Consider the following 26,720-nt stretch of genomic DNA (forward strand, 5'->3'; position numbering starts at 1 on the left):
GCACGCTACGATTGACCGGAATCATTTTGAGGTTGAGGCCTCCTAATCAACCCCCCGGCAGAGCACCCTTGGGTCTCTGTCTTAGAAGGTACCTGAAAAGTATTGACTCTATACTCACTAAGCGGGGATTCACTTATTATATTAACAAGATGGAACACGGAGAAGCTCTCCTACTCGAACAGATCACCATTCTTCTCAATGATCACTTCACACAACTAATGAGTGACATAGACGCAGCTTGGGGAAATGGCGGTGCTCATACTCAACAGCACAGCACAGGCGCAGCTACAGCGGTGAAACCTAAGCCGGAGTCTACTGAAGAGTGCAACATACTGATAAAACGACAGGCCGAGACTCCTTCAACATGCGTAGGCTACAGAGAAAGAGTGAGGGTTCTAGCTGTTACAGAGAAACATGAGAGATTGTATACGGCGGCCTGCATTATGCCTTCCAAACTTTTTTTACCGCACCACTTTCGGCCCCTGGGAAGATTCCAAGACGACCGGCTCTGAGGAAAAGAAAGCCCGCTGTTCGTGCACAGCAGTTTAAGGAGCCGATATCTAGTGAGGTAGTTGCTGGTAATGTGGCTGCATCCCGCTCTACATACAACCGATCAAGTGATTCAAGCACACTTTTTACAAGGGGACACCTTCAGTCAAGCAGGCAAATCTATTCAGTCCTCTATTGCGATTCTGCATATCCAGCGTCCCATGTCATTGACCTGAGAACCAGAGTGGACTAGAAATCAAAATACACGCATGACTTTTGGTGGTGATCAGGGGACCCTTCACAGTTCTTAGAATACCGGAACACTTACAACCGTACGGACTTTCTAATATGTGGCTGGGGACCAGGCCTGCACTAAAACCGTACCTAACTCTCATCCCAAGACAGAGGTTAAACAGTTGTGCACTTATGTTTGTTTTCCCTGATACCATTAGGATATGTTTTTCACAGTTAATGCTAGTCATATGTTTGCTGCGATCATAGCTCATTTGCTCCCCATATATCCATGTATTAACAGTGCACCGGAACATTTACAACCATATGGATTTTCTGTCCAATGTCTAGAGACTAAGACTGCACTAGAACTGAATTTAATTCTCACCCCATGATATGGGTTACACAGCTGTACACCTATGTTTGCCTACCCAAATATCATTGAGATGTGTTTTCTGCAGATTATTGCTTGCTATATGTTCGCAGTTAGGGTGGCACGCTTAGCTGCCATGCATTCATGAGTTAATAGTGCATGGTCTCCACCTACTTAGGCGTAATAGTTTTATCGCAACAATATTCTGTTCCAATAGCACTTGATTGCTCTTATAGATGTCCAATGTATATACTCCCGACAGGGAGATTAGTTGTTAACAACATCTGTTTGTTTTATTTTATACCTGTGTGCATGGGGGCTTATGAGTGCGAATGTGAAAGTTATATAGTAATCATCTTTTCCTTTATGCTGTGTTCACGGTTCAGACGGTGTCATTTTGTAACCCTCATGATATGGAAATTTTATAAACAATATTACTAGCTGGGGTCTGTAGACCTATGCTCTTTCTGGGCATATTTCTATGTGAACTATAGAATTGCATTCTTTTGTTATGAGGGCGGCTTTTTTGTAGTCCTCATATTCTGCCATCTTTCCCCCTTGGGGAAGTAACTTGGGATGAGCTGGGAAGCTGACAATTTCAAGTGCTTCTGGAAGTTTATGTATAGTGGAGAGGTCTGCTGCCTGCGGCCGGGGTAGTGGATTCTCCCATGCCTTTACTGATGCCAGCCCTATTTAATTCAAACTAAACTAATCCAGTATGCAACCTTTGCAGAAGTTTATAACTGCTTAGCCACACTAATACCTTTCCCAGCTATTTCTATCCTATATATCTTCTTACCCTTATTGTAGGCAATCTAGCTCACCCGCTGAATCGTGTACAGTTTACCCTAATGTTAGTCCACTTGAGATGACCCTTACTCGTAATTTTTATATAACATCAACGCAACCTTTATGCTCCCATGCTCTACGTTGAGGAGTAAGATTATCCCCTTATATTTTATTCTTTTATCATCTATCCTCAGTATCAGCGTTAAATTATTTTCCCAGTTTAGGTAGAGCCTTCATAATTTATTATTTTAATGCTTCCTTTGCATCTTATCATACTCCCCTATTTTTATATCATTTTATCCCATATCAAGTGCTTTTCAGAGCCATATAATGTTTACATAATCTACTAAAACCAAGCAGGTACCATTTTCTCTTCCACCCCATATTATTTATACTCCACTAAAACTAAGTCATATAAAAAAAAAACTCCCCAGAAAACTATAAAAACCTGAGGTATTTCAGCTGAGACCCAAGAGAGGTCTTATTATTTCAGTCTACCTTCTTCTATTTATGCCCACCTTTAAACATTTGAGGCCCAAAAGTGGTGTTTCGAGTCTGGTTTGGAAGGTTTTACAATGTACAGGCAATAGGTATCAATGCTGTTAACTTAATCGGTTAAGTATGCTTTTGTTGAGCCACAAAATTCAGTGTGAACATACTGTTCTTATTATACTTACTTATGGAATATGTTGTATGTGTATATTGTAATACTCTTTACATATTGTGAGCCTGTTTAATTACCTCAATAAAAATATATATAAAAAAAAAAAAAAAAAAGCTCCACAAGCATTCGGCATTGACGAGTTTTGCTACCTGCTTTCTTCTCTCAAGTCCATGGCAGAAGCGATGCTACTATCTGTCACACTTGAAGGGCCGTGTTCCTGTTCCACGGCGTAGATTCCGCTAAGATCATTTTATTTTACTTCATGAAATGTACTTTATTATGTTTTCCTGAGGGGTTACCACCTCGCGGGACTAACTTATATCACAGGGTCTCAGTGAGGCTCCTTTTTGTATCTTGGAATCAAGGGTAATATCTCCTGAGGGGGGTTATTGAATAAGGTTTTTTTAAATCATGTTTGTTATGATTCAACCTGCTTATGTGTAGTGTTATTTTGGCTCAGGGCTTGTGGAACATAAGGGCTTTTGGAAGGTGACGCGACCTTATGGGCGGGCACGCGTTTTTTGGACTATACGGTTCACCTTGTGACCGGGCGTGGTTACGTTTTTGGGCTCCATTTCCACATTCCTGACCATGTGGCGACGGTGAAATTCTGGTCCGCTGGTCTCTGGTTCATTGGAGGTGGTAAGTGCCCCAGCCATTGTGGGTGTCAGGTGCCGTTTATGATTTTTTTTTAGTCCACTTTTTTGTGTCAATATCCTAGTTATGGAGGAGATTTTGATATTGTGGAGACGGACGTCTCTGTTTCAAGTTCTACTCTTTGCGCAGAATGCGTATTGCCCCGGATGATACTAGCCTATCAGTTATGTTCTGAATTCCGTATTAAAGTGCTCAATTCCTCGGGATCAGGGAATCAAGGGCCCGCTGAGCCATCCGCCTCTGGGGCTTCTGTCGTCCGAGTGGCGAGTTCCCTTCCACCATCTCTTGCTACGCATGCAGGTAACCCAGACTTTGCTTATCCTTCTCTTGGTTAGGTGGCTTGTTCCCACCAGGGGTTTTGGCACGATGTTGCATGTCCATTATTTTGGCACTGGGGAATCTGCAACTTCCAGAAAGTTGCTTTAGATATTGTTCGTGTTCCGTTATCCGTGGCTCCTCAGGCATGGGATGGTCTGTTCACCTCTCTGGGGGAACAACTGTCCCTGAGGCTTCAGGGGGTCAACCTTCGGAGCTGGAGTCGTTTTTTGCTCTGGCGGAGGTATGATGTGCTTTTCGGTATAGACTGGCGCACCTTCGTGTTCTATTGAGGCACGCTTTGGGAATTTTATTTTCTGGAATAGATACTCGCGACCTTTTGATCGCACTGTTTACTTCTACGGAAGTTTGTTCTAGAATGATTATCTGCGTTTATTCTCCCTCTGGGGGTGAATAGATGAGGCCTTGGGTCCTTGGTTGCATGCTAGTCCTGCTTGGGTTCAGATCCTTCTGTCCCTATTTCAGACTCGTGGCGCCTGTTCTGCCGGGCTGATCCGGTTAAGGCATTGAGTGCTTCACATTATTATTTTTCTTGTTTTTAATTTACAAGTTCTGCTGAGCATTCTGGAAGAGGCTAAGGGTTTGTGTGGCGTGGAGGATTGGTTCAGTCCTCATTAGACTTTTTAGCGCTTGGGACTCGGTGGAGTTCCGCTGCGTCAAACTCAGTCGTTCTGATGTCTGTCGGGACTTAGTGTTCCTTCCCACGTGGGTGAAGGTTTGGCCGTCTTACCTTTTTGGGTGCTTTTTGGCCACATTCCTTTGCGGTTTAGCCTTCTGGGAGGACCTGTGACCTTTTTCCTGTTTTTTGGGAGTTAGTTTTTTTTCCTATGGGGGACGATAGGCTGTGTTGTCTCCTTCTCCAAGCTTTGCTTAGGAGTTTTTCTACAGGGGTTGGGATGCTTTGCATTCTTTTCCTTAGGTGGGTTCCTCTGGCTCTCTGAGGTGTTTATGGAGACGTTTTAGGGGCACACTGGCGTGGCCTTGTGGTCTGCTCTAGCTTTGTTCTACTCCCTTTTCGTACAACTTGGTCCTCAATGTTTTTCCTTGGTCTTGGATGTCTTGGTGTTCTGCACGCCTTTTGGGCTCTAGAGTCTTGTAGCTCTAGTTCCTTTTGAAGTGCTGGGCTCCGGCAAGTGGTATTCTCTTCCTTTTGAATTTTCGAGTGACTCTTGTTTTCCGTTTTTCCAGGTTAGTCTGGTCATTTCCCTGTGAGGTCTGTTTTCAGATGGGGTATTTGTGTTCCCTGGGGTGTGGATGGTTCCACACATTTCTGGGCTCGGGCCTATAGTTTTTGTCTTGGATCTTTCTGGATGTCCGGAACCTTAAGATTCTGTGGCTGGTTCAGTGGTTCAGTTTTTCCAGGGAACCTTGGCTATGACTTATGGTCTAGTTAATTGAGCTGCTTGCAGCTTGGCCAGGATCTGTGCGTTTTTTGGGTACGCTCCTTTTGGTCTGTCCAGTCCTCTGAATGATGGGTGCTCTCCTTCATGGAAGTTCTTCTGTGTTTCGTGGTGTCTGGATGATTTTCATTCAGCTTTTGTTTCATCAGGCTACGGCTTCCTGTTTGGGGCTTGTGTGCTGTTCTCTGTGCTCTCCCCCTTGGGGGGGGGGGGGGGTAGTTTTGTTCTCCTTTAGGAGGGAGAGTTTATCTCTCTCAGAAAGTTGACTATCCGGTCTTATGGGTATGTGATTGGGATATGTATTTTACCTATAGTGAGTTGTTCTGTTCCATCTGTGGAGATTGAAGTCTCCGTGTTGAGACTGTCATTGCTATTGTGCTGGGTCTTATGGCATTCTACTGCATTTGTCCGTTTAACTTTGAGGTTCTCTTGGGAATTCCTAATTGAGGGACCTTCTGTGTTGGCTCCTGAACTCTATTGGGGTGGCTAGATCCGTCCCATTCTGTCCTTTTTTTCTGGGCCGGAAATTGGGATCTTTTTGTTCCCCCTGCTTGTCAGATCTGCCTGTCGCTGGGCTGGTCTGGGTTGGGAGCAGACTCTGGGACCTGGGCTTAGTCCTCGGGTCTTGAGGTATGGTGAGCCTCTTTGAGGTTTCGGTGCTTCTCCATGTTCCAGTTATGCAAGTAGCTTTGGGGCTTGTGGATAGCCTGTGATATGTCCACTGTTCAGTGGATGTTTCACAGTTTGAAGGTGGGGTTGGTGCTCTGATCTGGTATAATGGTTAGAGCAACAGCTTAGGTATTTAACAACTCAGGTTTTATTCCCATTTATGGGGAGTGTACTTTTATCAAATCTACTTCAGCTGCTCTTTACTTACTTGTTCTGCAAGTATTTTGGTCTACAGGTCATCCTGGTAGGACTACTGTGTGTGCGCCATGCAGGTGTTTTCTATCTGGATTTGTGGCACGTATTTTGGCTCTGAATATCTTGATATTCTGAGTGCCTTGCAACTTGAGGACTATTTTTTCTGTTGTTATTTAGGTTGTGTTTGCACTGTAATCGGAGATGTTTCTTCTCTGTTTTCAGATCCTGGTCCTAATCTTGTGGTTTCCGTACTTTTTGGGGTCTTGGTGTTGCCTCCCTTGTTTCTTAGGACTGTTTTTTGGTCTCTGTGTGAGCTTGACTTGGTTCTAGAGTTTTTTGCTTATTTTATTTGGAACTTGTGCCCTATTTAGGGTCTCTGGGTATCCTTGTCTGGTTTCTCTGTGTTCTCTTCGTTTTGGGAGTTTACGTTAATTGATCTCTTTCTCTTGTAAGGGGTGTGTTGTGGGGGGCCGACTGCTGGGCGAAGGTGTCTCCCAGTGGCGTGTTGGCTCAATCGAGTCTATTTTATGCGGTCTCTAGCAAGGCTTGTGACCTTCTGTGGGTCAGTGTCCTTTTTCAGAGTTTTCTCAGCTTCGGACAAAGCTGGTTTTTGCTGGGTGAGGGTTTCAGGCCTGGTACCCTCAGAATGGGCCGCATTTTTATACCCTCCCGTTTTTGCATTCAGTGTCCTCTTTTTAGCTTGGGTATTGTTCTCCCAAAAGTAATGAATGCAGCCGTGGACTCTTTCTATTTATGAAGAAAAAAATTAAATTATGCTTACCTGATAATTTTCTTCAGATGGAAAGAGTTCACAGCTCCCCGCCCGTGTTTTTATGTGGCACGACCGTAATGTTTGTTCTTCTGGCACCTTTTCCCCCTGATATTTCTTCTACTGTTCTTTGGCAGAATGACTGGGGGATGAGGGGAGTGGGAGGAGTATTTAAGCCTTTGGCTGGGGTGTCTTTGCCTCCTCCTGGTGGCCAGGTTCTGATTTCCCAAAAGTAATGAATGCAGCTGTAGACTCTTTCCATCTAAAGAATTGAAAAGTATCAGATAAGCATAATTTGTTTTTTACTGCTTTAAAGGGACATGAAGCCCAAAATTTGTCTTTCATGATCTAGAAAGAGCATGCAATTTCAAACAACTTTCTAATTTGCTTCATTCTCTTGATATCCTTTGCTGAAAAGCATATCTAGATAGGCTCAGTAGTTGCTGATTGGTTGCTGCACATAGATGCCTCGTGTTATTGGCTCACCCATGTCCATTGCTATTTCTTCAACAAAGGATATTTAAAGAATGAAGCAAATTTGATAATAGAAATAAATAGGAATGTTGTTTAAAATTGTATTCTCTATCTGAATCACGAAAGAAAAAAATTGGGTTTAGTGTCCCTTTAACATAATTTATTATGTGCAAGAGACAGGTGAATTGGTGTACGCTTATATATTTTTACAAGATTCTTATAGTCAGGATTCATACAACCTTGGTGTTTACAATACAAGCCCAAAATCATTGTGATCTCTGAATTGTGGCTAACCGCAAAAATACCTGACTCTGCCATTGCAGTACATGGGTATTCATGCCATAGAATTGACAGAGCAAAGAGAGGAGGCGGCATTGTAATTTATGTTGACAATTCCATAAAGTACATCCCCTTACAAAAATCTAGCTCTCCTGCCACATTTGATTTCCTTTCTGGCACAATTGAGATCCCGTGCCGTAAATCGATCATTGTTGCAGGAATCTACCGCCCACCTAGCTCCCCTGTGCATTCCATTTCTGGCATAGCACGTCTCCTTAGTGAATCCATAGCTCAAAACCCCCAAGGCAGAACATGCTGTGATCGGAGATGTCTTCACAGAAAATGCAGCATGTCGCAGAAAGAACAGGAAACATGCAAGAAATGTTAGTGCTTTATCTTTGCAGCGCTGCTCGACATTAGACAGTTCTCTTCAAACAGAGCTGTGCTGTGGCAGCACTTTGTAAGTTTTCTTTAACACAGTGCATCCAGAGCAAAGTGCTGTTTGAAGTGAACTATCAAATATGCAGTATAGCGCTGCAAAGCAGCAATGCATTGATTGTCCACTGGCTCTGAGAGATTTTTTAAAACCCACCCAGCCTTTTCCAGTCTGCAAAGCTGTTTGTTCTGAATGTAAGACGTTTGTATGAACATTGCAACCTTTTTTTTTAATTACATTTCTATGATAGACCAAGAGAAAAAATGTATTCAAGACATTTTACCATTTCTTTTTTTTTCTGCAGCAAATTTGCAATGCAATTTTCAACTACTGCACTATTTTATAAAACATTAAAAATGTCTTTATTCTCCAGTTTACCAACACATTACAATTGAACTAGTGCTTTAGTGTAACTGCCTTATTTAAAATTGCAGAAACATTTTCACTAAAAAAATCTCATCGTAGAAAGTGAAAAAAGTTCTGCCACTGGGCTCAAAACCCAGAAAGTGATTTTTTTTTTTTTTTGAGATTTTAATATTGGTTGGCTGAATCCCAAAAATAACAGTTGCCGCTCACTGTTTAAATCTTTGCAGCTAACGCAATTAATCTCCTCACCCAACTCGCATAAACATCAAAAGCAATAATCATGACCTGCTCGACTGGATTCTCTCCACTTCTCCCGACCGAATCCAGGAGGCAGGTGTTCTCCCTAACAATTTCAGTGACCACTGCTTAGTGTACTGCGTGCGCAAAATAAAGGCAACTAAATCCTCTCCCAAAGTTAAAATCACACGACATACTACTGCTCAAACTAAAAAACTCTGGTATTGCTGATTGACCTGGTTTCGATCATATGTATCGGATCGATCACAATATGTCTCCATTTCTGACAGTGACTCCCTCTCCCAGTCACGTGTGGTGTTCCCCAAGGTTCCATTCTCGGCCCCCTACTATTCACATTATTAATAAATGATCTGCCTAATGTCTGCAAATCCTCAACTGTACACATGTATGCAGATGACACGGTAATCTATGCAAACAATTCCGATCTGCCGCAGCTTGAAGCAGTGCTCCAAGACCAGCTCACAGAGGTAGAAAAGTAGATCTCAAAAACAAACTCTTCCTTAACACTGACAAAACTGTGTCGCAATGATCTTTGGAACGGGACCTAAATTACACAAATTACAAAATTCCCATCTACGCATCAAAATCCAAAAATCCATTTGCACACTGACCGCTGTCCAAGAACTTGGTTATGTTGTTAGACCCTAATATATCTTTTGGCCTCCACATAGAAAAACTTGCATCTAAACTTTATCCAAAACTAGGTGCCCTGTACAGAAACAAATCTTGAATCAGCCCTACAGTAAAGGAAAAGATTGTACAGCAAATGCTGATGCCTATCATGGATTACGGGGACGTAGTATATGCACCTGCACCGCAAACTCACCTTAATAAACTTAATACATTGTATAACTCGTTCTGCCGCTTTGTGCTACAATGTAACTACAAGACCCACCATTGTGACATGCTAAAAGAACTAAATTGGCTGACGCTGGAATCTAGACGCACCCGCCATTTTTCCTGCCTTGTGTTTAAGAGCCTTTCTGGGAAGCTCCCACCCTACCTGAGCAAAATGCTCTCCCCGGCTATTCCCACCTCCTATAACCTCCGATCCAGTACCAGCACATTATTTAGCTTGCCTCAATACAAAAAGAAAGCAGCTCAATCCTCCTTTTCCTACAGAGCGCCACAGTTATGGAATGACCTCCCGCACACTTTCAAACCATCTCCAAGCCTAATATCCTTTAAGAGATCCCTCACTACATATCTCAAAACAGAATGCACCTGTCATGGTTGATTATATATTTTCTACCTGTTCTATGTTAAATTTTTGCACATATTATGTATTATTGTTTTTGTATTTTATTGTACCCTATTGTATCAATGCAATGTTTTGTGGACCCAGGACATACTTGAAAACGAGAGAAATCTCAATGTATCCTTCCTGGTAAAATATTTTATAAATAAATAAATATATCAGCCTTTTGTTAAATAATTTCTGATTTGGCTTTGCAACTAAATAAATAGAAAAATAAGGTGTAAAAGTATTAAAAAATTGAAAAATATAAAAAGTTGTGTGGTAACTTGTTCCCAATGTCAATCTAAATACCAAATTACATTTAATAATTATTTTACAGTTGTTTTTATTGTTTAGTAGTTTGGTCCACTGAAATATGTGTTTCCTCTGTTTCTTTGTCAGAGATGAAATTGGATTAATCCCTTGTCCTGAAGCGAGGTATAACCGCAGTCCAATAGTCTTAGTAGAAAACAAACTTGGTGTAGAGAGCTGGTGCATCAAGTTCCTGCTTCCTTATGTTCACAACAAGCTCCTCCTTTACCGCCAGAAGAAGCGATTGCTTAACAGAGATGGTGAGTACTTCTTGCTATGTAACATAACATTTTATCCTGGGTACAATTATTAGATTTGTTATTTCACTGAGGAAATAACATGGAGATGTCACACACTGACTTCTGATATTTTTTTTTTTTTTTTTTAAGATACATACAAAACATCTTTACAAATAATATATGGGTGTGGACATTATACTTTTGTAACTCCTTTACATTGTAATTATTATGTTGGCCTCTGCAGCTTACAATTATTTACCCTTCACATAAAACAAAGAAGTATTATATAATCAGTGGATTTATTTAAAAACAATGGTTAATGTATAGCTTATTTCTTGCATTCATAGTGTATATTGGAATTTTAGCACTTTTAGATCCCAAATTTGTTCGTTTGTTTTTTTTTTTTTTTTTTTTAATGTCATTGATTTTGTAGTTTATTTTATCCCACTCCGTAATATACTTTACATTGTTTAATGTGTTCACTATTTATAGAATTGATACTTTTTATGACATCAACCAGCATGATAAGGCTGGGCTGTTTATCCTACATTTTTAACCTTTTTCTAATTAAAAAAAATGCATATTTATGTTAAAATATTTTTCTATTAACATATCATCTTTAACCTTTTATATACCTTTTACAAGCAAGTGGATACATATATTCATTTTGTAGTTCTAACCATTCTTCATTTTATATCTTATGTATATAGTGCTATGGGTTAGTAACCAAGTTTTGAGTGTCCATTTGGGAATGAATCCCATTTCTTCTTGGTGTATCCTTATTAGTGTGTTGTTCACTTCTTGGACCTATTATCTGGTTCTTTGGAACAATGTTCATGTTAATCAGTACAGTCCAGGTGTTCACTATTTAGAATTATTTGTTTATATGAATTTCGTTTAAGTATTCAAATTATTATTTTATTTTTTTCTAGGAATAGTGATCTAGTTTTTTGTTTTGCTTTTTTCTCTCGCTCTTTCTCCAGTTGGATTAATTTATGTCTGACTTCACATAAATTTTCCCTATATTTCCCTAATCGTAAAACAGATATTTTTAAATTAGATTGTTTGCTCTCTAGGGAGCAAGGATCTGTAATCCTTCTGTCGCAGTCTGGCCTTAATTTATTCTATCGTCTTTATCGGGTTGTCAAGATAATAATAGTAATATAATAATAATATAAACAAAGTATAACTCCTGGGGGAGGTGAAGATTTCAATGTTAACGCTTTAGCGTATTAGTACAAAATACCAGGCTCAGTCCGTGGTATTTTGTACTAACAAACTAGAAAGGAAAGTAGACTACTCTAGTTTGTTTTTATGTTAGGTTTGCTACTTTGCATACCGATCGTAATATAAGGTCTTATCTATAGTGCAATTTGACACAATACAACATGTACCTTTAGGGTACACGCCTATAATCCGGCCAATCTTTGAGAGAGCGCAATACAAGCGCGAAACTTTTCAGATGACGTAGGCACCCTGCTAACCGCTTTGGGAGTTTTCCATTTTTTACTTGTTGATAATAAATGATTAACTTTTTACTTTGATCCGATATTGGGCTGTGCATGGTATTTTGTACTAATACACTTAGACGTTAACATTGAAAATTTCACTTCACCCAGGAGTTATACTTGGTTTATATTTGACTCTCACCTATCTACAACCAGAAGGTGAATCTGGCGTTCAAGGATGAGGCGCCTACTCCGTTAAGCTAAGGTACTTCCCTTGTAGCCTTTTAGCCTGCCGCTTGTTGCACATTTTTTCAATTTAATAATAAATAAAATGTGTGCCATAGCTCATCACTACCTCTGTCACAACAAGGGATTGCACCCAGGCTGTAGATTCATGAGGACATAAGAGTCAATTAATATGGCAAATCCTCTACTGTATATCTTAAATGCAATCAAGAGTATAAAACAGTGCTTATGCACCAGTGATTTAAAGGGACATAAAGATAAATATCTGAGTTGAGTGTTTCTCAACTCCAGTTAGAACTCCCCTAACAGGCTGAATTTTCATGATATCTGAACTAAAACACATGTGAAATAATCAGCTGATGGATGAGAGCAAGTTAATAACCAACGTTACTGATTAGCTGATTATTTAATATGTGCTCTAATTCAGATATGAAAGTCTGGCCTGTTAGGGGACTGGAGTTGAGAAACTGTGTTAGGTCATTTTATTATTGTACTATTGCCTGCACTACAGGGAGCTAGCGGAACATGTCTGGTTAGACAATAACAAGAGGCATATGTATGTAGCCACCAATCATCAAATAGTTTCCATTAATGCATTTCTGCAGCTGAGCCTGCCTAGGCTAATTTTGACTTCCATGTCTCTCTTAAATTACAGGAAAAGGGGGGTGAAATAAATAATAGTATATTACAAAATGCTTTTCTACTACACAAAATGAAATATTTTCAATTACAATCTCAATACATTTACTGTCAATGGTGCTTTATTGTGTTACTTCATATTGTATTAAAAAACAAAAACAAACGATAACTGCTTTATATATAATAGGGAGAAGTATTGTGATTGTTTTATAGCCTGAGAAATCCATGCAGTTATGTGCTATTCTAATTTACTCAAATGTCTCTTTGCATTACATACATACCACTGCTGGTCATCACTACCCTCTTGTAAAAGGCCCAGCTGTATGGTAAAAACAGTGCTAGTAGTACCTCAAAAGTAATTGGAATAATAAAATAACTTGATCATGCCAAAAGAGTTGAAAAGAAATGTTTTGAGTGAGTAAAAGAAGGGTTCAATTGTGGCTTTACTGGCAGAGAGATACAGTGAACGTCAGGTTGCTTCCATCCTTAAAACTTCAAAGACAGCAGACATTGCGGACAACAAAGCTACAGAGTGTGAAAATGACTCTCCACCACCCGGAACGGCCGCTAACTCGTTTGAATGTTACTCAACAGTTGTAGTATGACCTCAAGTGACCTACAAAAAGGATGGAAGCTGGGGTGAAGTGCACATTGAGAACTGTTCTAAACAGGCTCCTAGGGGCAGGGCTGAAGTCGAGCAAAGCTAGAATAAAGCCCTTCATCTATGAGAGGCTGAGGTTTGCAAAAAAATATAAGGATTGGACTTTTTAGGACTGGAGTAAGGTCATTTTTCTCTGAGTCCAGTTTTCAGCTTTCCCAACACCTATTTGTCTAACGGTTAGACGGAGACCTGGAGAGGTGCACAAGCCAAAGTGTCTCGCGCCCACTGTGAAATTTGGTGTAGGATTGGTGGTGGAAGCTTGCTTCCTTCTGCTCTGACAATGTTCCCCAACTCTGAGGATTGGTTTTTCCAGCAGGATAATGCTCCGTCCCACAGAGCCAGGTCAATCAAGGTATGGATGGAGAATCACCAGATCAAGAACCTGTCATGGCCAGCCCAATCTCTAGACCTGAACGCTGTTGAAAACCTCTGGAATGTGATCAAAAGGAAGATGGTTGATTACAAGCCATCAAGCAAAGCTAAGCTGCTTGAATTTGCACCAGGAGTAGTATAAAGTCACCCAACAGCAATGTGAAAGACTGGTGGAGAGACGCATGAAAGCTGTGATTGAAAATCCAAAAGATGTGACTCCCTTTTGTACTTTGACCGTAATTGCTGGAAATGTTTTTGTTTCATCCTCCATAAAATAAAAAAAACTATAAAATAAAGTTAAAATCAAACTTTCGCAATTCAAAAAATTTTTTTTTAAAAATGATGAACATTTTTGTTTTATTCTATAAACTACTAACAACATTTCTCCCAAATTCCAAATAAAAATATTGTCATTCAGAGCATTTATTTTCAGAAAATGACAGCTGGTCAAAACAGCAAATATGATGCAGTGTTTTCAGCCCTCGAATAATACAAAGAAAGCAAGTTCATATTCATTTTTAAACACTATACTAATGTTTTCACTTAGCAAGAGTTTGGAAATCAGTATTTCTCCAACATTGGTGTGTCCGGTCCACGGCGTCATCCTTACTTGTGGGAATATCTCTTCCCCAACAGGAAATGGCAAAGAGTCCCAGCAAAGCTGGCCATATAGTCCCTCCTAGGCTCCGCCCACCCCAGTCATTCTCTTTGCCGTTGCACAGGCAACATCTCCACGGAGATGGTTAAGAGTTTTTTGGTGTTTAAATGTAGTTTTTTATTCTTCTATCAAGTGTTTGTTATTTTAAAATAGTGCTGGTATGTACTATTTACTCTGAAACAGAAAAGGATGAAGATTTCTGTTTGTGAGAGGAAGATGATTTTAGCAGACAGTAACTAAAATCAATTGCTTTTTCCACATAGGACTGTTGAGATGAAGTAACTTCAGTTGGGGGAAACAGTTAGCAGACTTTTCTGCTTAAGGTATGACTAGCCATATTTCTAACAAGACTGTGTAATGCTGGAAGGCTGTCATTTCCCCTCATGGGGACTGGTAAGCCATTTTCTTAGTCTCAAACAGAATAAAGGGCTTAATATGGGCTATAAAACTGGTAGACACTTTTATGGGCTAAATCGATTGCTTTATTTGGGCATTTTATACATGTTTATGCTGATAATTCACATTTATAAACTTGGGGAACGTTTTTTAACGGCAGGCACTATGTTAGACACCTTTTCCAGTCAGGGAGGGCCTTCCCAGTTGTAGGCTGAGCCTCATTTTCGCGCCATTACTGCGCAGTTGTTTTTTGAGAGCAAGACATGCAGATGCATGTGTGAGGATCTGAAAGTAGCTGGAAAAGTTTCTAGAAGGCGTCACTTGGTATCGTATTCCCCTCTGGGCTTGGTTAGGTCACAGCAAAGGCTATAGCTGGGACTGTATAGGGGTTAAATTTGTAAACGGCTCCGGTTCCGGTTATTTTAAGGGTTAAAGCTCTGAAAATTGGTGTGCAATACTCTTAATGCTTTAAGACACTGTGGTGAAATTTTGGTAATTTTTGAACAATTCCTTCATACTTTTTCACATATTCAGTAATAAAGTGTTTTCTGTTTAAAATTTAAAGAGACAGTAACGGTTTTGTTTTAAAACATTTTTTGTGCTTTATTGACAAGTTTAAGCCTGTTTAACATGTCTGTGCCTTCGGATAAGCTATGTTCTATATGTATGAAAGCCAATGTGTCTCCCCATTTAAATTTGTGTGATAATTGTGCCATAGCGTCCAAACAAAGTAAGGACAGTACTGCCACTGATAATGAAATTGCCCAAGATGATTCCTCAGATGAGGGGAGTAAACATGATACTACATCATCTCCTACTGTGTCTACACCAGTTTTGCCCACGCAGGAGGCCCCTAGTACATCTAGCGCGCCAATGCTTATTACCATGCAACAATTGACGGCTGTAATGGATAACTCCATAGCAAATATTTTATCCAAAATGCCTACATATCAGAGAAAGCGCGATTGCTCTGTTTTAAACTCTGAAGAGCAGGAGGGCGCTGATGATAATTGTTCTGTCATACCCTCACACCAATCTGAAGTGGCCATGAGGGAGGTTTTGTCAGATGGGGAAATTTCAGATTCAGGAAAAATTTCTCAACAAGCTGAACCTGATGTTGTGACATTTAAATTTAAATTAGAACATCTCCGTGCACTGCTTAAGGAGGTGTTATCTACTCTGGATAATTGTGACAACTTGGTCATTCCAGAGAAATTATGCAAGATGGACAAGTTCCTAGAGGTTCCGGTGCACCCCGACGCTTTTCCTATACCCAAGTGGGTGGCGGACATAGTGAATAAGGAGTGGGAAAAGCCCGGCATACCTTTTGTTCCCCCCCCTATTTTTAAGAAATTATTTCCTATGGTCGACCCCAGAAAGGACTTATGGCAGACAGTCCCTAAGGTCGAGGGGGCAGTTTCTACTCTAAACAAGCGCACTACTATTCCTATCGAGGATAGTTGTGCTTTCAAAGATCCTATGGATAAAAAATTGGAGGGTTTGCTTAAAAAGATTTTTGTACAGCAAGGTTACCTTCTACAACCCATTTCGTGCATTGTTCCTGTCACTACAGCAGCGTGGTTCTGGTTCAAGGAACTAGAAAAGTCGCTCAGTAGAGAGACTCCATATGAGGAGGTTATGGACAGAGTTCACGCACTTAAGTTGGCTAACTCTTTTATTTTAGATGCCGCTTTGCAAATAGCTAGATTAGCGGCGAAAAATTCAGGGTTTGCAATCGTGGCGCGCAGAGCGCTTTGGCTAAAGTCTTGGTCAGCGGATGTGTCATCCAAGACAAAATTGCTTAACATCCCTTTCAAAGGTAAAACTCTATTTGGACCAGAATTGAAAGAGATTATCTCAGACATCACTGGGGGAAGGGCCACGCCCTTCCACAAGATAGGCCTTTCAAGGCCAAGAATAAGTCTAATTTTCGTTCCTTTCGCAATTTCAGGAGCGGACCGGCCTCTAATTCTGCATCCTCTAAGCAAGAGGGTAATGCCTCACAACCCAAACCAGCCTGGAAACCGATGCACGGCTGGAACAAGGGTAAGCAGGCCAAGAAGCCTGCTGCTGCTAACAAAACAGCATGAAGGAGTAGCCCCCGATCCGGGACCGGATCAAGTAGGGGGCAGACTCTCTCTCTTTGCTCAGGCTTGGGCAAGAGATGTTCAGGATCCCTGGGCACTAGAAATAGTTTCTCAGGGTTATCTTCTGGAATTCAGGGAACTACCCCCAAGGGGAAGGTTCCACATGTCTCACTTATCCTTAAACCAAATAAAGAGACAGGCGTTCTTACATTGTGTAGAAGACCTGTTAAAGATGGGAGTGATACACCCAGTTCCAATAAAGGAACAAGGAATGGGATTTTATTCAAATCTGTTCGTAGTTCCCAAAAAAGAGGGAACTTTCAGACCAATTTTGGATTTGAAGATCCTAAACAAATTTCTCAGGGTACCATCGTTCAAGATGGAAACCATTCGAACGATTCTACCCACTATCCAGGAAGGTCAATTTATGACTACCGTGGATCTAAAGGATGTGTACCTACATATTCCTATCCACAAAGAACATCATCAGTTCCTAAGGTTCGCCTTTCTGGACAAACATTACCAGTTTGTGGCCCTCCCATTCGGGTTAGCCACTGCTCCAAGGATTTTCACAAAGGTACTAGGGTCCCTTCTAGCGGTTCTAAGACCGAGGGGCATTGCAGTAGTACCTTACTTGGACGACATTCTAATACAAGCGTCGTCCCTGTCAAAAGCAAAGGCTCATACAGACATCGTTCTGGCCTTTCTCAGATCACACGGATGGAAGGTGAACCTAGAAAAAATTTCTCTGTCTCCGTCAACAAGAGTTCCCTTCTTGAGAACAATAATAGATTCCTTAGAAATGAGAATTTTTCTGACAGAGGTCAGAAAGTCAAAACTTCTAAGCACTTGTCAAGTTCTTCATTCTGTTCCACGTCCTTCCATAGCGCAGTGCATGGAAGTAGTAGGGTTGATGGTTGCAGCAACGGACATAGTTCCTTTTGCACAAATTCATCTAAGACCATTACAACTGTGCATGCTCAAACAGTGGAATGGGGACTATACAGACTTGTCTCCAATGATTCAAGTAGATCAGAAGACCAGAGATTCACTCCGTTGGTGGCTGACCCTGGACCATCTATCCCAGGGAATGAGCTTCCGCAGACCAGAGTGGGTCATTGTCACGACCGACGCCAGTCTAGTGGGCTGGGGCGCGGTCTGGGAATCCCTGAAAGCTCAGGGACTATGGTCTCGGGAAGAGTCTCTTCTCCCGATAAACATTCTGGAACTAAGAGCGATCTTCAATGCTCTCAGGGCTTGGCCTCAGCTAGCAAAGGCCAGATTCATAAGATTCCAATCAGACAACATGACGACCGTTGCGTATATCAATCATCAGGGAGGAACAAGGAGTTCCCTGGCGATGAAAGAAGTGACCAAAATAATTCAATGGGCGGAGGATCACTCCTGCCACCTATCTGCGATCCACATCCCAGGTGTGGAAAACTGGGAAGCGGATTATCTGAGTCGTCAGACATTCCATCCGGGGGAGTGGGAACTCCACCCGGAGATCTTTGCCCAACTAACTCAATTATGGGGCATTCCAGACATGGATCTGATGGCGTCTCATCAGAACTTCAAGGTTCCTTGCTACGGGTCCAGATCCAGGGATCCCAAGGCGACTCTAGTAGATGCACTAGTAGCACCTTGGACCTTCAACCTAGCTTATGTATTTCCACCGTTTCCTCTCATTCCCAGGCTGGTAGCCAGGATCAAACAGGAGAGGGCCTCGGTGATCTTGATAGCTCCTGCGTGGCCACGCAGGACTTGGTATGCAGACCTGGTGAATATGTCATCGGTTCCACCATGGAAGCTACCTTTGAGACAGGACCTTCTTGTTCAGGGTCCATTCGAACATCCAAATCTGGTCTCCCTCCAGCTGACGGCTTGGAGATTGAACACTTGATTCTATCAAAGCGTGGGTTTTCAGATTCTGTGATAGATACTCTGGTTCAGGCCAGAAAACCGGTAACTAGAAAGATTTACCATAAAATATGGAAAAGATATATCTGTTGGTGTGAATCCAAAGGATTCCCATGGAATAAGATAAAAATTCCTAAGATTCTCTCCTTTCTACAAGAAGGTTTGGAGAAAGGATTATCTGCAAGTTCTCTAAAGGGACAGATCTCTGCTTTATCTGTCTTACTACACAAAAGACTGGCAGCTGTGCCAGATGTTCAAGCATTTGTTCAGGCTCTGGTTAGGATCAAGCCTGTTTACAGACCTTTGACTCCTCCCTGGAGTCTAAATCTAGTTCTTTCAGTTCTTCAAGGGGTTCTTGTTTTTGGTTGCTATTTCTTCTGCTAAAAGAGTTTCAGAGTTATCTGCTCTGCAGTGTTCTTCGCCCTATCTGGTGTTCCATGCAGATAAGGTGGTTTTGCGTACTAAGCCTGGTTTTCTTCCAAAGGTTGTTTCTAACAAGAATATTAACCAGGAGATAGTTGTACCTTCTTTATGTCCGAATCTAGTTTCAAAGAAGGAACGTTTGTTACACAATTTGGACGTAGTCCGTGCTCTAAAATTCTATTTAGAGGCTACAAAAGATTTCAGACAAACATCTTCTTTGTTTGTTGTCTATTCTGGTAAAAGGAGAGGTCAAAAAGCGACTTCTACCTCTCTTTTCCTTTTGGCTTAAAAGCATCATCCGATTGGCTTATGAGACTGCCGGACGGCAGCCTCCTGAAAGAATCACAGCTCACTCCACTAGGGCTGTGGCTTCCACATGGGCCTTCAAGAACGAGGCTTCTGTTGACCAGATATGTAAGGCAGCGACTTGGTCTTCACTGCACACTTTTGCCAAATTTTACAAATTTGATATTTTTGCTTCTTCGGAGGCTGTTTTTGGGAGAGAGGTTTTGCAAGCCGTGGTGCCTTCTGTTTAGGTAACCTGATTTGCTCCCTCCCTTCATCCGTGTCCTAAAGCTTTGGTATTGGTTCCCACAAGTAAGGATGACGCCGTGGACCGGACACACCAATGTTGGAGAAAACAGAATTTATGCTTATCTGATAAATTACTTTCTCCAACGGTGTGTCCGGTCCACGGCCCGCCCTGGTTTTTTTAATCAGGTCTGATGAATTATTTTCTCTAACTACAGTCACCACGGTACTATATGGTTTCTCCTATATTTTTCCTTCTGTCCGTCGGTCGAATGACTGGGGTGGGCGGAGCCTAGGAGGGACTATATGGCCAGCTTTGCTGGGACTCTTTGCCATTTCCTGTTGGGGAAGAGATATTCCCACAAGTAAGGATGACGCCGTGGACCGGACACACCGTTGGAGAAAGTAATTTATCAGGTAAGCATAAATTCTGTTTTGGTGGAATAACCCTGATTTTACAGAATTTCACAACAATGTCAGAAGTATATATAATGACAGAATAAAAACTGGCCTGTAAAACAATACCAGACACATAAGTGATAATACTCCATGACAGTTCATGACCTTTATCCTTGAAACCTCTTTTTTAGCTTCTGTAGATTTCATACCTCCTCTGCTGTACTAAAGCCACTTTTGGGCTTTCATTTCTAATAGAGATAACACTTGCTGGAGGTGTTGAGGGTGTTAGGCCACTTATGGGCCTACAAGTAGGATTTAAAATTCTGAACATTAACACAATCTAGTTCTAGAGTAAAATAAACTACAACTGTAGGAAAGTTAAATAATGGTAAAGTTATGTCCGCTTAGTAGCAAAGTCCAACGTCTTAAGGTTCAGGTTGAATATGGATATCTGCTCAATACACAATGTGAGAACTGCAGTATCTACCATGTATATAAATTAAAACTTGTATTCGCTTTTTGCTAGTGATAACTAAGATCTAGATGTATACTCTCAAGGGGAGCTACTGTTACACAACAAATGATGAGAATAGATGGGTTTTCTAGTTCTTTTGTACAGAGTAAGGGATGGCAGCTCAGCTACATGATACATTACATATGTCCCTTTCTAACAAGTTAGGTTCTATAGGCACATTAGGTCTATAGACAAATCGGGCACATAGGTATTTAAAGACAAAGGAGGGATAATATAACCCGGTAATATGGTGCATAGAAATATATTTTTTGCCTATAACATACTTTAAAGAATCAAACACCCCTTTGGGTGCGGTGCTATAGAGACAAGGAAATTAGAAATATCACAATTATAACATATAAGACCCTACCATGGGAATATTGTGTGAATGAACCAGTAGAAAATATGCTGCTTTATAGCTTGTATGTCTGGACATATATATGAGGAGAGTAAACATTTCTTATGACAGTGAAATATACATATTAACACTAATAAAATAAAATAAACTTAGGTAACTTATTTAAGTCTAAAATATCCCTGGTGAATCTAGCTTTAACTTGACATCGATATAGATTATTTGTTACAGTTATTTTCAATTTCTGAAAATATATAGATTTACAGTAGATTCTACAGGCAAATTTGGGGCATAGGTATAGGAAGGCAGGGGTGTAATAATATTACCCTTTAACATGGTGTATATAACTTTATTTTTGCCTATAACGTACTTTGAAGAATTGCTAATGAAGTGAGTCTATTAGTGTTCTTGTTATTGCTGCCCAGCTGTTTTCCATTGGGATGGCTAAGGTAATTAAGCTAGGACAGAAGGGAGAATATAAAAGACCATTAGCCCACTCTAATGCGGTCCAGCTGGGCAGATCTCCGGTACCAGATATCCCTCAGGCAGCACAGTTCCTGGACAAATGAGGGGATTTTTACTGGTAGCACGGTTACGCTAGGAGCCAGTTCTGCAACGTCTAGCTTGAGACAGAGCAGCTTGGGAGATGGAAAGACAGTACCTGTGTCCCGGCTCACATTTGGCGTCTCCGTTCGAATGGAGGCAGATGGCAGCTGTGGACAAACTGAAAAATTTGCAGCAAAGTCTCGCCTAGTCAATGGGTCCTCCGGTCCAGGTAATGTGAGTGTTAGTAGCCAGTTATTCGTCTTTGGTCTGGTAGAGATGTTGACTGCGGTCCCATTAGTTGCTGGTATCATAGCCCACTGTAAAAGCAGAACAACCCTTGGTTGTAGAGCCAACCGTGAATCTCCCTTAGCGCTATATTATCCCTGGTATTAGGAATTGTAGTAAGTGTACAGGAATGTCTAGTAGCGGGTATTATGCACTGGGGATGAGAAGCTCTGTGTGTCTCCTCTTCTAAGCAAACAGGCTCCGATTAGAGACATTTTTCAGAGGAGCAAGCACTGATAGGGTTAGACGCCATTTGTAACTTCTCAAATTTGACTCTGTAGCCTTTGAGCAAACGGCTCAATTCAGTCAAGATATATGTAGCAGTCTCCATTTTCAATCTCTATGACAAAGCTTTGTGCAGGTATCTGAGATTGTTATTGATCAGCGCACATATGGCGCTGCACAGTAGTGAAGTCCAATAGGAAAATCTCAGGGGGGGTTTGTGTTGAGGCCTAAACCTCAGGAAAAAGCTCTAGATTTTGAGAACAGGCAGCAATCCTGAAAAGAAAGGTATCTGCTGAGAGGAAATCTTCTGTATTTCAAAATGCTATCAGATTGAAGTCCAGATGTAGATCCCAAATTGAGATATTGGGGGGGATATCTATCAAGCTGTCAACCGCAAATATGCTGGAATTCCGCAGCGTAATTGTTGCGAGCTTGATCCGACCTAGTTATCAAAGCCTACAGACCGGCAAAAGTTGAAATCTGTGACGTAACTCGATCCGCCGGTCTCAATCCGACACAGATCGATGCTTACGTTGTTACAGATGTTCCGAATACACAATTTGGCACTATTTGACACTTTTTTAAAGTTATCAAATAGTTAACAGGTACGCTCACGGCTATTCCGGCCCAGCGTACCTGGTTTTCAATCCGCCACCCTGGAGGCCGCAGATGCCACAGGAATCAATGGGAGTCTGAAAGCAGCGAAAGCTTATGTTCGATGCTGCCAGATATCCCATTGCTTTCTATGGTAGAAAACCAGTTACGTTTACACCTAACACCCTAACATAAACCCCGAGTCTAAACACCCCTAATCTGCCGCCACCGACATCACCGCCACCTACATAATGTTATTAACCCCTATTCCGTCGCACCCGGACCCCGCCACAATCTAAATAAAAGTATTAACCCCTATCCCGCCATTTCCGGATTCCGCCGCCACTAAATAAACGTATTTAACCTCTAAACCTCTGGCCTCCCACATCACTACCACGAACTAAACCTATTAACCCCTAAACCGCCAGCCCCCCACATCGCCAAAAACTAAATTTTTTGAAAAAGCCTTCCAGAAGGAGAAACACGTTGATCTAAGGGCATTGTCTGTCCACCAGCAGGCTTAGAAAGTAAGAGCCTAAACTCTGCGCAGTGTTAAACAACCCTAGAACCCTCACGGATTAATTTTCGAAAAGCTGAGTTTCAGAAGCTACGATTGGCTGGAGTGTTGCACGTGACAAAGGCGACACACGTGACAGGAAGACTCCACAGACCGGCAACACTGTATCCCGCAATAGCAGTGGAACAACACACAGAGACAGGTATGCAAAATAAGACCACCGTACAAGGAGAGTAAGAGACTGCGGTACAGCTGAGGATAACAGTAAGTGTCTTAACACTACAAAACCGAGAAAGTCGCATATTGGAAAGGTAATACATGACCTCTTGGTATTAAGCTCACGTTTCCCTTATACCCCCAAAGTAGGAGTTCTGACTGCCCAATATTGTCAGATCTGTCGCAAGGGATTTATTTACCGTTTCTTAGTCTGATCTTTCAAGTGTCAGTTTTATAATGAAGTTGCACAAATAAATAGTTTTTTTTATGCATTCAGCTAGAAGGTGGATGCCATCTTTTTTCTATATTAATTTAAAGAAGCATGAAAGTCAAAATGAAACATTTATAGTTCAGATATAGAGAATGCAATTTTAAGACACTTTTAAATTCACTTCCAGTTCATAAAATTGGCATTGTTTTCATGGTATAATATGATAAAAATGAACAGTATTTGCCCTTGTTAAATCACATATATGTATAGTATGATATATATATATATATATATATAAGTAATATAAAACTAGCAGCACCAAAGATATAACAATTACACAGATCCTCTTGTTCCTGCTTTTCTTAGCAATGTTTGCAGGAACAAGGTGCATGGAGATTGAACAGTAGTTTAATAAATTAACAAAGTCAAGAAAAATAAAAGAAGGAGATTAAAGTATGACATATCAGAAAGAATAAAGCCAATCTTGCCCGGCACTTGGATTATCCTGTTAAGTTAACTAATGCATTACCTTTGAGACAGGGATTAACCAAGGGTAAATTACGGTACCATTAAAATACCAATTTAAAAACAAAACTTGCTTCAATGGGCTCCATTTATCATTGTTTGGAGAAATCCGACTTTCAGTTCTCCAAGAAGTTCTCCGCAGCTCGCCCTCTGTGAGGCTCACTTGTGCGCCAATATTTATCAAAAAACTGGTCGTATTATACCGCTTTTTTCCAAAGTCGAGATGCGGCGTGTTAATGATAAATCTCGACTATATTTACCATTCCATCATCGTAAAAAAACGCATATTTTTGGTATTTTCCTTTTTTATTACTGGATATAGCCATTCTTTTTATTAATTTTATATAATTGTTGTAATTTAATGTTATATAAACATTTATATTTGTAATATGAATTTCTATATTATTATTCTTTTTGTGTTTTTTTTTACAAACCACAACCTTTTACTACTATTCAACGTTATTTTTAACAGATGGCTTACATATTACAAAGTCATTTTTTTTGGTTTATCTACTTAACACACTGCATGCAGACCTTTTTCTACTATTCAACGTTATTTTTAACACATGTCTTACTTATTACAAAGTCATGTGTTTTGGTTTCTCTACATTACACACCCCATACAGACCTTTTAGGCCTCCATTTATCATGATAAATGGAGCCCATACTATTATTCAACGTTATTTTAACACGTCTCACATATTACAAAGTCCTTATTTTTTGGTTTATCTACTTTAGACACCCCATACAGACCTTTTACTATTATTCTACATTATTTTAGCACATGTCTTACAAAGTCTTGTTTTTTTGTCTTTTGTTTAGCTATTTTAGACACCCCATGCAGACCTTTAACTATTATTCCTTTTGATTTTCAACACGTCTTTTATCTTTACCAACTAATTTGTTTTTCTCTACCTACTTTACACAACCCCTCTAGACATTTCAATACTATTCTTTTCAAATTAACGTCTTACATTGACCTAATCTTACCCTTTCATTGATAAGATGTTTCAATATATTACACAATAACGACAATTGTTTATATTTGTTAAATAATATATGCATTTATTCTGTATATAAAATAAAAAAAAATGTTGCTAGCACATTCATAAATTTTTTAATAACACATAAATGAAAAAGTTAAATTTTTTCATATTTCAGCCTCATTTTCCTGACTGCTGAGTAACTGCTTATCAGTCCAGTTTCAGCTTTAAGCAGGACTTCAAGGAGCTCTTTTTTGCTTATTACAATTTTTTCATCATCCGAAACTAAAAAATAAAAAATATATATATTTATATTAAACGTATATTTTGATTCTTTTGAATAGCATTTATAGACATGAGAGTAAAAAAAATATCTGTCAATGGAATTACCAACAGCAATAACATATATTTATTCATAAATGCTATAACACTTACCCCAGTTATAATATTGAGGTGACTGAGAGTCTTCATCGTGCACCTCTAAGTTTCTTATATTTTGTTGAGTTTCTTCAAAAAACAAAATTTTGATTACAATGTATTGATAATGTAACTTTAAAATATATCTATCTTACACTATATTTTTCTCTCTATCTATGTTATCTTTCAATAAATTTTATTTCTATATTTAAATCTGTCTTTTTTGATCTATATACATATATCTATCTGTCGATATATATATTAATATATCTATATATATATATATATATATATATATATATATATATATATATATATATATATATATATTGATATATAAAAAAATATGTGTGTTTGTGTTTATATATATATATATATATATATATATATTTGTGTATTTAAAAAATTTTTATACACATATTAATAAAATTGATCTATATCTATATATATATATATATATATATATATATATATGTGTATATAAAAATATATAAATATATATATATATGCATACATATCTATTGTTATTTATATATATATATATATATATATATATAATGTTTGTAGAATAGATATATCACCATTAAAAAATTAAAAAAAAAATCACCTGATGTTCCTTGATGAACCTCATCTTCTTCATGGCCCTCCTCGTCCTCTTGTTCCAAATGTTCTTCATCTTGCCAACTATGCATAGTATCCTCAATTTCTGACTCTGTAGGCTCTACATGTCCTAAAATTTTTATTACAAATAAATTTATATTTATAAAATATATATGTTAAAGAAATGTCAAATAATTTTTTTTAAAATTACCTTCAATGTTATCCATATCTTCTTCTCCTTGCTCATCCATTGGATTATTATTTGGAGTGCTATTATCTATAGCATTTTAAAAAAAGTTAAAAGATAAATTTACTTTAATACAGTTACATTTTTTATACCTGTGTCTTGAGTCCTATCTTTATCCATAAAAACTGTGGGCAAGAGACTCTCCTTACTCTTCGCACCATTTCACAGAGAATTCGGTTTCTTGTGTCCTGGTCCAAAGTGAAAATCCCTTTCCTTTTTTTTGGAAAATATTTATCCATAGTGTAAGAAATAATCAATAATTCTCCAATAGAGAACTTCTTGGATCGTGGCATTTTCTAAATATTATTCAATCTCTACTCACTGACGGGACTAATTTTTTTTTTTTAAATGCGCAATTTTGTAAGCTAATACCTATTTTTACAAATAGCACTCAATTTGGATACATATTTTGGAAAATATTATCAAAAATCGTATTTTAGTATACAACTTGATGTTTTTTTTTATCCATTTTAATAACAATGAAACATTGTATAGAACTGCGCCACAACAGCACTATTTTTTTGGCAACATT

General features: G+C 39.6%; 1 protein-coding gene across 3 annotated transcripts in view; it reads left to right on the plus strand.

Annotated features, from left to right (window-relative positions):
- The window catches only part of PTAR1 (protein prenyltransferase alpha subunit repeat containing 1), a 211,915-nt gene that overhangs the window by 19,026 nt on the left and 166,169 nt on the right, over positions 1–26,720 (plus strand). For all 3 annotated transcript variants that reach the window (XM_053702517.1, XM_053702516.1, XM_053702518.1), the window contains exon 2: positions 10,025–10,194. In XM_053702517.1, coding sequence (XP_053558492.1) covers positions 10,025–10,194 — 170 coding nt within the window. The remainder of the gene's footprint in view (positions 1–10,024; positions 10,195–26,720) is intronic.

This window comes from Bombina bombina, chromosome 2, assembly GCF_027579735.1.
Source record: "Bombina bombina isolate aBomBom1 chromosome 2, aBomBom1.pri, whole genome shotgun sequence".
NCBI lineage: Eukaryota > Metazoa > Chordata > Amphibia > Anura > Bombinatoridae > Bombina > Bombina bombina.